The sequence below is a fragment of the Pleurodeles waltl genome, chromosome 1_1 (genome assembly GCF_031143425.1).
Source record: "Pleurodeles waltl isolate 20211129_DDA chromosome 1_1, aPleWal1.hap1.20221129, whole genome shotgun sequence".
Lineage (NCBI taxonomy): Eukaryota > Metazoa > Chordata > Amphibia > Caudata > Salamandridae > Pleurodeles > Pleurodeles waltl.
The window spans coordinates 13,412,645-13,426,552 of record NC_090436.1 but is presented as its reverse complement, the minus strand read 5'-3'; the positions used below and the strand labels follow the sequence as shown (position 1 = coordinate 13,426,552).

The 13,908-nt window shown below is 45.8% G+C and overlaps 1 protein-coding gene across 4 annotated transcripts in view; it reads left to right on the top strand.

Moving 5' to 3' along the window:
• LOC138253400 (nucleophosmin-like) overlaps window positions 1–13,908 on the top strand; it is a 214,614-nt gene that overhangs the window by 178,467 nt on the left and 22,239 nt on the right. For all 4 annotated transcript variants that reach the window (XM_069205804.1, XM_069205801.1, XM_069205799.1 and 1 more), the window contains one exon: window positions 11,112–11,213. Coding sequence is in view for 1 of the 4 variants with exons in the window: in XM_069205799.1 (XP_069061900.1) it covers window positions 11,112–11,141 (30 nt within the window). In the remaining 3 variants the exon portion in view is untranslated. The remainder of the gene's footprint in view (window positions 1–11,111; window positions 11,214–13,908) is intronic.

Genomic DNA, 13,908 nt, shown 5'->3' with positions numbered 1-13,908 from the left:
TGTGTGAGCATGCACACGCTTAGTGAAGAAAAAATGATTGGCATGGCGGACTAAGTGCTCATATGTGTAAATTCATGGTTACGAGGTGAGGGATGAAAGAGGAGAGAGTAAAATGGACATCCAAGAGCGTCCAGTGAGAGTTAGAGAGCATTAGAAGTTCCAAAGGTAAGGTATCCGAGGTGCAGACCGAAATACCCCAGGTGTTATATGGTGGATTTGAAATCGTGGATGTTGAAGAGGAGGGCAAGGTTCTACCGAAGTTACTTAACCCGGACAGAGAAGAATGTGCCGTATAGCGCGGTGGGGAGAGAAAAACATGCTAAGAGTCACTGAATTTAAATAGCGTACCTGGCCCAGTCCGGCCAAGGAAAGTACGACCGTAAATTGGTATGCAGGTAGGTTGAAAGAATGTGTTGGGTCTTGCAAGTTAAAAGTCTGTTCCTCCAGTAACCGAAGAGGGAGGCAAGGAAGCCCTGATAAGCCTCCAACCGAGTTCCTAAAAAATATGAAAGAGTCTAAGGTGGAATGTACAGAGAACGTATAAGCGTATAATCCATGCTGAGAGGTACTGTGAGTGGATAGATCCAAAGGCAGTAACAGGGGGGAACAGGGGCCTGATAGAAGGTTGTTAATCAATGCTTAGCGCTACTGCCCAAGTAAGAGGTAGTGTTAGTGATCTAAGGATCAGCTCAATTGGACATAGATAACAGAAGGTAAGTATATCTACGGTACAAGTTAACCAAGGAACATCCATGTGGGCATTAAGGAAACAAAAATCGGCAGAGAGTAGCAGGCGCTTGTTGTTAACCAAGCGTGTCTGGAGTTAATTGTACAATGCCACCGGAGACCGGTTAGTGATCCAAGGAGAAGCTCAATCGGACATAGATAAGGGAAGGTAAGTATGTAAGCGGTACAAGTTAGCCATGGAACATAAATGCATGCACTAAGGAAACCAGGTTGGCGAAAAGAAACGAGCGCTTTTTGTTATCCAAGCGTGTCTGGAGTTAATTTGTACAGTGCCACCGGAGACCGGTTGTGCAAGACACAGCGTCCTGAGAGTGCCTGTACGGGGCTCCGCACAGTCGGGTGTAAGTTGCTGGGTAACGTTTTTTCAAGGAAAAAAATAAAGGGTAATGGAGGTATCTGGCGTGACGGAGAGACAGAAAAACGCCATTCCAGGCTCTAATTAGAAGGCATGGTCAGTGTAATCGCAGTGAAAAAGAGCGCGACCAAGAGTGGGCATGTTCACGGACCTAAGAGTTGGAAAAAAACAAAAAGTAAATAAACGATGTACCTCGTTAGAATTGCTCGGTCCGTCTGGAGTCCGAAAGGAATGCGTCTGGGTTCTCCGAGCCCCGCGCGTCCCTAAAATGAAGTTCGTGTCAGCGAAGTAGAAAGAGGACTGTGCTGGCTTAACGTCCCAGGAAGGAGCCATTATTGTGGAAGAAAGAGGCGGCCATTTTGTAATGGTGATATCGAGTCAGTCAAAAAGAGGGCAGGACATTAGCCGAGTAGCAGAAGTACTACAGATAGACCCCATTACTTGTGTGATTGGGGAAGCTAGGCAGGTGAAAAGTGTCTAACATGCTATTTGTGAGTGAGTGGTGGTACATTAAATGTGTCCACTTAAGTGTCCTTATTCGGTTGGTGCAACAAGGGAGACACTGGGATAACAGTATTGTAACTCAAATGAGGACAGATGTGCGAGTCACACATAACAACACTTTCCATACTACACTTTGAAACGTAGTTGAAAACCTTCTTATGCACACGTAGTATTGCAAGGATAACAGGTAAACATAGTCACAAGTGCAAGTTCATATAACAGTAGTTTGTTACGTGTATATATACATGATCCATCAGAAAAGAGTCATTAGATAATATACAGTGAATATTCATAGAGCTCAAAGGCATACATTACAGAGCTAGGTGAGGAAAAAATGTAGTTCATGGTCAGTGTTCAGTCCATGCTCTACTGCCCGGAGTTTTAGTATCCAACCCGCCTCACATCTCCGTAGGTCCCTGGTTCTGTCACCCAATCTAGGTGAACCAGTGACCTGGGCGATACCATGAAACCTGATATTGAGAAGGTCCCTCTCGCCATGCATAGTGTTAAAATGGACAGCAATTGGGTATGTACTGTTAAAGTTCCTGATAGCTCTTATGTGTTCTTGTATCCGTTCTTTCAAAGGGCGTATCGTGCTGCCAACGTAAATCAGACCACACACACATATAATACAATAGACTGAAAATCTGGTGTTGCAGTTGATAAAGCTCGTGATTTTGTAAGTAAGTCTCGTATTGTATGAGAAAGAAGTGATTTTGTTGAGAGCCAATTGGCATGAGATACAGTTTCCGCATTTGAAGAAACCCCTTGGTTTGGTTGGGATCCAAGTCGAGGAGTGTGTCTGTGTGTAGGGCAAGAGAAATCTGGGGCATAGTATGTTTCTGAGTGTACGCCCCCTGCTGTGAGTCATGGTTGGGGAATTGTTGATGTGGCTCTTTAGACACGAGTCCAGTAGTAGTAGATGCCAATGTTTCTTAAGGACACAGTGTATGGTTTTACTGGCGGAGCTGTATTGCATGATGAAGGAAATAGGACGTTTGTAAGATGTTTTAGGTGGTTTATTGGAGCCCCTAATGAGAAGCGAGTGTTGGTCTTTAGAGGATGTACGTTTGATTCCCGTGGAAATGAGTTCCTTGGTATAGCCGCGTGCTTGGAAGCGGTGTGTCAATTTGGTTAGTTCTTGTTTGAAGACGTCGGGGTCAGTACAGTTGCGTCGAACTCTGATCATTTCCCCGTAAGGGATAGCTCTGATTTGTGTTTGTGGGTGAGCGCTCTGCGCGTGCAGGATAGAGTTGCACGCAGTTGGTTTCCTGTATAGTCTGGAAGTGATCCTGTGGTTGGTGATGTAAAGGAGAAGATCTAGGAATTCGATTTGGGTGCGGTCCACCTTGTGTGTGAAAATTAAGTTGAAGTCATTAGTGTTGAGATGATGGATTAGTGTGTCGAGGTCAGAGGCGTTGCCCGTCCAGATAGTTAGAATGTCGTCAATGTACCTGCCCCAATAGAGAATATGTTGGGTGAGGTGTTTTGGGCATTTGGACCACAAGTGTATCCTTTCAAACTGTCCCATGTACAGATTGGCATAAGATGGGGAGAATTTCGCACCCATCGCTACACCCTGACATTGACGGTACCAGTGACCATCGTGTAAAAAAACATTGTTTTCAAGTACCAAGCGCGTGAGGTCGAGGAGCATACAGGTGTGTTCAAATAGGGTGGCATCTCGTAAGCTGAGAGTCTTAGACAGCATCTCAAGCCCCCTTTCCAGAGGGATTGATGTGTAAAGCGAGTTGACATCCAGGCTGACAAATGTACATTCTTCCGTCCATTCAATGTCCTCCAGTTTGCAAAGTAGATCTCTGGTGTCCTGGATGTGGGATGGAAGGTTTTGAACCAAGGGCTGGAGAAAGGAGTCAATGTATTCTGAGATGTGTTCCGTGGGAGATCCCAGTCCTGAAATGATGGGCCTACCAGGTGGAAACCCATCTGTTTTATGTACCTTGGGTAGGATGTAAATACAGGGTGCTCGGGGTGCTGTAACCCGTAAGTATCTATATTCAAGGTCAGATAGGAGACACAGGTTTTTCCAATGGGTCAGTTTGCTCTCTATTAGAGTGGAGATGTCAGGGAGGGGGTTAGACTGGATAGTAACATAAGCCTGTGTGTCACTCAGTTGTCTATCGATTTCAGAGGTGTAGTCAGATCTGTCCATGACTACTACATTGCCCCCTTTGTCAGCTTCTTTAATTACTAAATCTGTGCGCCTGGAAAGTTCCTTCAAGGCCATTGATTCCCTATGTGTCAGGTTGTTCTTATGTCTGTGCGAACGTGTCTCAAGTCTATCCTCAAGCTGGAAGAGTTCTGTGCTTACTGCTTTGTAAAAAACATCAATGCAGTTATCTGGAGATAGGATTGGGACAAAGGAAGATTTGGGTTTAAGTCCACTGTCCAAATCTAAATTGGAAGGGATGTCAAGGTGGACTAGTAGTTCCTCAAGGCGTATGGGGGAAAGGGAGGGGTTGTCCAGTGAAAGTAATGTCTGTAAGTCTTGCAGATCTTTATGGGTGAGTCTCTGGTGGTGCCAATTTTATTGTGGAAAAATTTCTTCAGTTTAAGGTTGCGTACAAATTTAAACAGGTCGATGTGAATGTTGGTGTAGTTGGGCATTGAAGTAGGACAGAAACCCAGACCTTTTTGTAGGACCTTTATTTCGTTAGTGGATAAACAAGAACTTGATAGGTTGATGACTTGCACCGAGTCATCCATTGTTTCTACTGGAGTGTGGTCTGACTTGTTTATTCGGACTTCTGATTCCTCGCGGTGGATCGTGTTGTTACGCCCCCCTTGTGTTGTTTGTTGTGTTTGAGCCCTCCCCTCCTGGTGGGTTTCGGTTTGTGCCCGGTCTGTTGAAACCCTGCCGTATCCCTCTTCTGTATCGTCCTAATTCCTCTAAAAAAGAGTTCTTTGGAGAGAGGCATTAGTGGAGGTTGTGTTGTCAGTGGGTCTGTTCAAGGGGGTGTCTGTGCCGTCGCTGGAGAGGTTGGAAATATCAGAAAGGCTGTCAGAGATGGCACTTGCCGGAATGGCATTTGAGTTAGACTTATTGGTGTCTCTATTAATCTGATCGAATTTCCGTGCAAAGGTGTAAATTCTGCCGCTACTGTAGTCATTCTCGTCCCTAATGAGCTTTCTCATCTTTTTGTCTTTTACATATAGTTGGTACCCATTTAGTATGTCTCTCATTATGGTGTAGTTTTTATCAGTGGCTTCCGTAAGGTTTAGATTCTTGATTTCTTCTTCCAGAGAAGCTATGTCCAAAAGTAGTTTGTTACGTTTCCTATCAGCATGTTTGATAAGAATATTAATCATGCCAAATGACGCAGAGGAGATAAGGTGTTCCCACTCCCCAAGTAAATCCGGATCAAGGTCTTCGAATGAGGGAAATATTATGACCCGTAGCCCCCTAGGGATCTGTTTGAGTTCCAGATATCTTTTGAGGGTCGTGATGTCCCACCAACGGGCTAGCTCCTGTTTTTTTAGTTGTTCGAGTTTAATAAATTTATGCTTAAGCCCTTCCTTGGATGGTGTGGGGTTCAGAGTATGTGTGGTCAGGGATTTTTTGGAAAATAGTTCAGCAGCTAGGACATCCCTGTTGTCGTCAAAAGAAGCCATGCCTGGGAACCTGTTAGGGAGCAAATCAATAGTGTACAAAAAGAATATATAGTATGGCAAGTGTCACAATAACCGGAGTGCAGCCAACCACAATTTGGACAGAGCCAAGTAAACACACAATGCAGCAAGGGTAGTGGCGGTCAAGGAGCCGCACCTCCGTCACGTTACAGTTTGTATTGGATAGCAAAGTCAAAGATACGAGAAGCTGGTGCCGTGTTGATCGAGTGCCCAACTACCCAATAGGCACTGAAAGTTGTGTATCCAGATACACAATGATAATTGTTGCAAATTGACCAAGGCACTCAGAAGAGTAAAGTCCAGTAAGATCAATGGGAAAGGGTATCCCTGGTGATGTAGGTCCAGAAGCGGAGAAAAAAGCACTGATTCCAAGTTGATGTTAATCAAAGTCTTTAATTATTAGACAGCATTTGTCATAGGTAAGTTTTCGTTTTTGCAGAGAAACAGCCAACACGTGTTTCGTCACACAAGTGACTTTGTCAAGGCTGCAAAACAATATTCAATGCTTACTGTCATATATTATTCTGAACAATAATAATACTTAGCGTATATACTTGTGAAGGAGCTTGGATTGTGCCCGTGATCCGCTTTGCTTGAAACTGTGTGAGCATGCACACGCTTAGTGAAGAAAAAATGATTGGCATGGCGGACTAAGTGCTCATATGTGTAAATTCATGGTTACGAGGTGAGGGATGAAAGAGGAGAGAGTAAAATGGACATCCAAGAGCGTCCAGTGAGAGTTAGAGAGCATTAGAAGTTCCAAAGGTAAGGTATCCGAGGTGCAGACCGAAATACCCCAGGTGTTATATGGTGGATTTGAAATCGTGGATGTTGAAGAGGAGGGCAAGGTTCCACCGAAGTTACTTAACCCGGACAGAGAAGAATGTGCCGTATAGCGCGGTGGGGAGAGAAAAACATGCTAAGAGTCACTGAATTTAAATAGCGTACCTGGGCCAGTCCGGCCAAGGAAAGTACGACCGTAAATTGGTATGCAGGTAGGTTGAAAGAATGTGTTGGGTCTTGCAAGTTAAAAGTCTGTTCCTCCAGTAACCGAAGAGGGAGGCAAGGAAGCCCTGATAAGCCTCCAACCGAGTTCCTAAAAAATATGAAAGAGTCTAAGGTGGAATGTACAGAGAACGTATAAGCGTATAATCCATGCTGAGAGGTACTGTGAGTGGATAGATCCAAAGGCAGTAACAGGGGGGAACAGGGGCCTGATAGAAGGTTGTTAATCAATGCTTAGTTCTGACCTCCTGTCTTAGAGGTACAGTAGGATGTCTGTAGATAACTGACTCATTGTGAGATCTCCACTCCTTGAGCCCTGATCTCTTCCAGTAGTCACAGTAGGATTGCTGTACGTGCACTGACCTTGCAGGATGTTTGTAGTTCCTTAGACCTGACAGCTTGCCGTAGAGCTACAATAGAACATCTGTATATTATTGTCTGTCAGTAAGGTCTCCATTTCTTCATCCCTGGCCTCTTACAGAATTGTCACAGAAGGAAGGCTGCAGATTTGCTTTGTATGAGCTCTCACTTTCTTCAGCCCTCTCTTCTTCTAGAGGCTCAGTAGGACTGTTGTAGGTGTATTGACATTGCAGGTATCAGTGGTTGTTTGGGCTTGACCTCTTGTAGTGAGAGGCACAGTAGGACTGTTGGAGCTGCATTGACATTGCAGGCGCTCAGTGGTTGTTTGGGCTTGACCTCTTGTAGTAAGAGGCACAGTAGGACTGTTGGAGCTGCATTGACATTGCAGGTGTCAGTGGTTGTTCGGGCTTGACCTCTTGTAGTAAGAGGCACAGTAGGACTGTTGTAGGTGCATCGACATTGCAGGTGTTCAGCGGTTTTTCAGGCTTGACCTCTTGTAGTAAGAGGCACAGTAGGACTGTTGTCGGTGCATTGACATTGCAGGTGTTCAGTGGTTGTTTGGGCTTTACTCCTTGTAGTAAGAGGCACAGTAGGACTGTTGTAGGTGCATCGACATTGCAGGTGTTCAGCGGTTTTTCAGGCTTGACCTCTTGTAGTAAGAGGCTCAGTAGGACTGTTGGAGCTGCATTGACATTGCAGGTGTTCAGTGGTTTTTCAGCCTTGACCTCTTGTAGCAAGAGGCACAGTAGGACAGTTGTAGGTGCATTGACATTGCAGGTGTCAGTGGTTGTTTGGGCTTTACTCCTTGTAGTAAGAGGCTCAGTAGGACTGTTGTAGGTGCATTGACATTGCAGGTGTTCAGTGGTTTTTCAGCCTTGACCTCTTGTAGTAAGAGGCTCAGTAGGACTGTTGTAGGTGCATCGACATTGCAGGTGTTCACTGGTTGTTTGGGCTTTACTCCTTGTAGTAAGAGGCTCAGTAGGACTGTTGTAGGTGCATTGACATTGCAGGTGTTCAGTGGTTGTATGGGCTTGACCTCTTGTAGTAAGAAGCACAGTAGGACTGTTGTACGTGCATCGGCATTGCAGGTGTTTAGTGGTTGTTTGGGCTTTACTCCTTGTAGTAAGAGGCACAGTAGAACTGTTGTAGGTGCATTGACATTGCAGGTGTCAGTGGTTTTTCAGGCTTGACCTCTTGTAATAAGAGGTACAGTAGAGAGTTGCACGTGTTCAGATCGCATGAGCGCTGTAGCTCACACTTCCTCTCTTCCAGTGAGGCACCTTAGTATGGTTGTAGAATAAATGGCCTGTAAAGCTTTGTAATTCCTCCGTCGTATCTGTAGGAGGCTGGCCTGATTTGTAGTGGGTACCAAGGGGTACTTACACTCTGTACCAGGTCCAGTCATCCCTTATTAGTGTAGAAGAGGTGTTTCTAGATGCTGAGGCTGATAGAAGGTAGCTATAGCAGAGAAGCTTAGGCTGAACTAGGAGACATGCAAAGCTCCTACTATACCACTGGTGTCATATGCACAATATCATGTGAAAACACAATACACAGATATACTAAAAATATAGGTACTTTATTTTTATGACAATATGCCAAAAGTATCTCAGTGAGTACCCTCAGTATGAGGATGCCAAATTTACACAAGATATATGTACACAATACCAAAACTATGCAGTAATAGCAAAAGGAAGTAATGCAAGCAATGTAAAGTTACAGTATATTGCAATAGGAGCACATAGGTCGAGGGGCAACACAAACCATATGCTCCAAAAGTGGAATGCGAACCACGAATGGACCCCAAACCTATGTGAGGGTCGCTGGGACTGTAAGAAAACAGTGAGGGTTAGAAAAATAGCCCACCCCAAGACCCTGAAAAGTAGGTGTAAAGTGCACCTATAACCCCCAGAGAGCACAAAAGTCATGATAGGGAGTTTCTGCAAGGAAGACCAACACCAGCAAAGCAACCAAAGTGGATTTCCGGACTAGGGTACCTGTGGAACAAGGGGACCAAGTCCAAGAGTTGTGACAAAGTCGAGAGTGGGCAGATGCACAGGAAATGTCAGCTGAGGGTGCAAAGGAGCTGCCACCGGATGGTAGAAGCTGTGGATTCTGCAAGAACGAAGAGGGCTAGAAACTTCCCCTTTGAAGGATGGATGTCCCACGTCGCGAAGAAGCTTGCAGAGGTGTTCCCACGCAGAAAGACCGCAAATAAGCCTTGCTAGATGCAAGGGTCGCGGTTAGGGTTTTTGGGTGCTGCTGTGGCCCAGGAGGGACCAGGATGTCTCCACTTGGATGACGAGACAGAGGGGGCACCCAGCAAGTCAGGGAGCCCTCACAGAAGCAGGCAGCACCCGCAGAAGTACCGGAACAGGCAATTGGAAGAGGAGTGAACCGGAGTCCATCCGAGGACACAAAAGGGAGTCCCACGAAGCCGGAGGACAACTCAGAAGGTTGTGCACTGCAGGTTAGAGTGTCGGGGACCCAGGCTTGGCTGTGCACAAAGGAAATCCTGAAAGAGTGCACAGGAGCCGGAGCAGCTGCAAATCACGCGTTACTCAGCAATGCAGTCTAGCGTGGGGAGGCAAGAACTTACCTCCACCAAACTTGGACTGAATAGTCACTGGACTGTGGGAGTCACTTGGACAGAGTTGCTGAGTTCCAGGGACCACTTTCGTTGTGCTGAGAGGGGACCCAGAGGACCGATGATGCAGTCTTTTGTTGCCTGCGGTTGCAGGGGGAAGATTCCGTCGTCCCACTGGAGATTTCTTCAGAGCTCCTGGTGCAGAGAGGAGGCAGGCTACCCCAGAGCATGCAACACCAGGAAACAGTCGAAGGTGGAAGGGTCAGCGATACAAGGTTGCAGTAGTCGTCTTTGCTACTTTGTTGCGGTTTTGCAGGCGTCCTGAGCAGTCAGCGGTCGATCCTTTGGCAGAAGGTGAAGAGAAAGATGCAGAGGAACTCGGATGAGCACTTGCATTCGTTATCTAAAGAATTCCCCAAAGCAGAGACCCTAAATAGCCAGAAAAGGAGGTTTGGCTACCTAGGAAGGAGGATAGGCTAGCAACAGAGGTAAGAGCCTATCAGAAGGAGTCTCTGGCGTCACCTGATGGCACTGGCCACTCGGAGCAGTCCAGTGTGCCAGCAACACCTCTGTTTCCAAGATGGCAAAGGTCTGGAGCACACTGGAGGAGCTCTGGGCATCTCCCCTGGGAGGTGCAGGTCAGGGGAGTGCTCACTCCCCTTTCCTTTGTCCAGTTTCGCGCCAGATCAGGGCCGGGGGATCCCTGAACTGGTGAAGACTGGCTTATGCAGAGATGGGCACCATCTGTGCCCATCAAAGCATTTGCAGAGGCTGGGGGAGGCTACTCCTCCCCAGCCCTGACACCTTTTTCCAAAGGGAGAGGGTGTAACACCCTCTCTCTGAGGAAGTCCTTTGTTCTGCCTTCCTGGGCCAAGCCTGGCTGGACCCCAGGAGGGCAGAAACCTGTCTGAGGGGTTGGCAGCAGCAGCAGCTGCAGTGAAACCCCGGGAAAGGCAGTTTGTCAGTACCCGGGTCTGTGCTAGAGACTCGGGGTATCATGGAATTGTCTCCCCTATGCCAGAATGGCATTGGGGTGACAATTCCATGATCTTAGACATGTTACATGGCCATGTTCGGAGTTACCATTGTGACGCTAAACATAGGTAGTGACCTATGTATAGTGCACGCGTGAAATGGTGTCCCCGCACTCACAAAGTCCGGGGAATTTGCCCTGAACGATGTGGGGGCAGCTTGGCTAGTGCCAGGGTGCCCACACACTAAGTAACTTAGCACCCAACCTTCACCAGGTGAAGGTTAGACATATAGGTGACTTATAAGTTACTTAAGTGCAGTGAAAAATGGCTGTGAAATAACGTGGACGTTATTTCACTCAGGCTGCAGTGGCAGGCCTGTGTAAGAATTGTCAGAGCTCCCTATGGGTGGCAAAAGAAATGCTGCAGCCCATAGGGATCTCCTGGTACCCCAATACCATGGGTACCTCAGTACCATATACTAGGGAATTATAAGGGTGTTCCAATATGCCAATGTGAATTGGTGAAATTGGTCACTAGCCTGTTAGTGACAATTTAGAAAGCAGAGAGAGCATAACCACTGAGGTTCTGGTTAGCAGAGCCTCAGTGAGACAGTTAGTCATCACACAGGGAACACATACCTATAGGCCACAAACTTATGAGCACTGGGGTCCTGGCTGGCAGGGTCCCAGTGACACATACACTAAAACAACATATATACAGTGAAATATGGGGGTAACATGCCAGGCAAGATGGTACTTTCCTACAGTATCTTACCTTAGTGTTTCAGTATGAAGGATGCAGCCTAATATGACATCTGATTTACGGGCCAGCCTGGGAATGAAGGTTTTTGAACAGCAGTATATTCAGTATCTTGTTTTAAAAGTATGCATTGTTTTGATTACACATTTTGTTTCTCTCTCTATTACAGCAAGATGACAAGAAACCAAAAAAACTTTAGAAAAATGACACACATAGACCTCCGTTAACAGTGAACCAAATCAAGCAGCGCATAAAGACCATGACCTCAAACGTGAGTTGGAAAACCCACCACATTTCTTATAATAGTCCCTCTTACTGCTGAGAAGGTTGACATCCATTGCCTTGAGTCCTGCACACAGGATGAGCTGGGAGCAGATAGAGTGTATTTAAAGTACTGAAGCCTTGCTAGCCGGGGAATGTTTGAAGTGGAAATGTAGTATTGAATGGATGCTCTCTCCCAGAGAAAACCCTAGAAAGGATCAGCCAATGTTCTCTTTCAATGTAATACTATTTATTGAACTATGATGCAGATCTTCAACACAAACCATACAGCTAAAGATGCTCAGAGTTGCTTCTCATCTCTATTCATTCATTCACAGCTTTGTCTGAGGTCAGTTCTCATGTCCCTTTTCCTTTCAGGTTCATTGTGACAGTTGTCAATAGTTGAGCTTCAGTGCCCACAGCCTCTCTGAACGAGTAGTGATATTCTCGGTCTCCCCTCGTTTCCTGTTGCCATATTTGTTTGAACCTTTTATGTTGTTTTTCCATTTTGTATATTATTTCCTCCATCGCCAACCTTAAGTTGCAGAACCATCATGTGGGAGAGTCCAGTCTGGGGAATTTATTTGGCAGTAATTACAAGAAGGATGACTAATATTCATGCCCCTCCTGTCACATCTGTAACTCTCTCCTCTCTGAGCTCTAATATTAATACATCTGGTGCCTTTTATGGGTAACCCTACTCTTGCTTTGATTCTGCTGGGTACTTCCTTCCAGAAGTGTCTCTCTGTTGCATTTCCACCAAGTCCGCAATGTCAAGTTGTTGTCGTCCCCACATCTCCAGCACCGCCCTTTCATGGTAGCGGAGATTTCTTTCAGCTTATGCGCAGTAAAGTAGCGATGATACATCAGTTTGTATCCTTGTACCTTGTGAATGACTCGTCTGTGTCCTCTGAGAGCTTCTCCCATTCTCCGTCTTCTGTGTCTTTGCAGCATTGTTTCCATTGCGCTTGGTCTTCTCATTTCTTACCCTCTCTTCCCCTCTTATATAGACGTGTGATACCGTTTCGTATATTTTTCAGAATGTGTAAGGTCTCTTGTGTCTCTGTTTCAGGCTTGTATGTCCGTCCTTACTTGCACATAGGGCATCTTATTATCCTCTTTGAGTTTAAACTCATTCTTGCGTTATTGAAAAAGTTGAATTTCTCCTTTCTTGATAAGATCTGAAATATCATTCTCTGCAGAGCAAGAGTGAATTCTGAGTTGTTATGGACTGGGGCAGAAGGGGAGGAGTATGTGGTCAATCCTAAGTTTCTGTCCACTGCATCCAGTGTTGGCATTATTGTATTGATGGCACAGCGAATGTATACATTCTTAGTTCTGCATTGCGTTTGCATCCATAAAGCATAGCACAGGGACCTCTCCATCACTGCCCCATCCACCTGTGCTCATCAGACTCCCAGGATAAACACTCCAGAAGGAGCCTCAGACGTGTGCTTGGTAATATCCCAGGCATGAGGGAAGGCAAGATCTCTCTTACTCCTCCTTGGCAAGAGTATTTTCCTCGATGCTCATTCTTTCCCACCTCCCCAGATGAAACGTTCCATCTTTTCCTTGAGGCTGATTGTATCTTCAGATGGAATAAGGAGAGGCGGGGCTTGCAACAGGTTTAACAAGCATGGCAGAACATTTTTGTTGCTGCCGTTTTCCCAGCCATGACAAAGGCAGGGAATTCATTGCCAAAGCCTCCTTGAGTCCTTGTTTCAGGGCTGGCCAGTTGCTCGCCTTCCTATCGGCCAGTGATAAGGTGCTGCTGAGGCCTGAGTAACAAATTAAATTCAGTTGTTGTTGGAGTCGATGAGCTTCACGGTGGAAAGAAATAATATTTATCTCTTTAGTATTTCTTTGCTTATTTTGCATCTTGTCGGCGTCTCAGATTTTGCAAGTTGATGGGCTAAAATGGTTAGTGATTTCTTGATCTCAGTGTGCACAGGACATCATCGACGACGATTGGGGTGCTCTCGTCTTGTCGCTGTTAAAGGCTCTGGATAGCGGATAGCACGAACCGAAGAAGCGAGAGGAGGAAACCCTGTTGTGCCCCCTTTTCAGCGTAATTACCTCCAACTTCACCCCATTCAGCATTATTCAAGCCTTGGGTCCTTTATATGCAGAAAAGGTGCAGCTTCTAAATTGTTCGATTCACAAATTTGTGGAATGTTGCCCCCAAAAATCCTCACTAACGTGTCCAAAGGAGTTTTCCCGCTTTGACTGCGATCAGTGTTGCCAGATTCTTTTTTCTACAAGACGAGTGATGTGTGTCATCCTGTGTTTGACTCCCTTTAATTCATCTCCGTTGGTCTCCATTGATTTGCCGTGGAATGTATTTATCTAATCTTTTTTGTTTAAATTTTTGGCTCAATGTTTTGCAGAACTATTGTGCAATACAACTTCATGGTCTTTTATATTTATCGCCTGGTTTCGGGACTGTCATGTCAGCCTTCTTCCTCCATGGTGCAGTTCCTGATTCTTGGGTTAGAGGTCTGTCATGACAATTTCTGCCTCTTCTAAGGATACGTCACAGGTTGCTGTGTGTCCATCAGATCCTGGGGACTTCCCATAGTTCAGTGATCTGGTCGCTTCCAGTTTTTCTTTGCATCTATAGGTCTTTCTAGGAGTTGTTCTCTTTGATCCTGTGAGAACTGAAGAAACTGTAGATATTCTTTCCCTGCTGTCTCACCCTCCTCTCT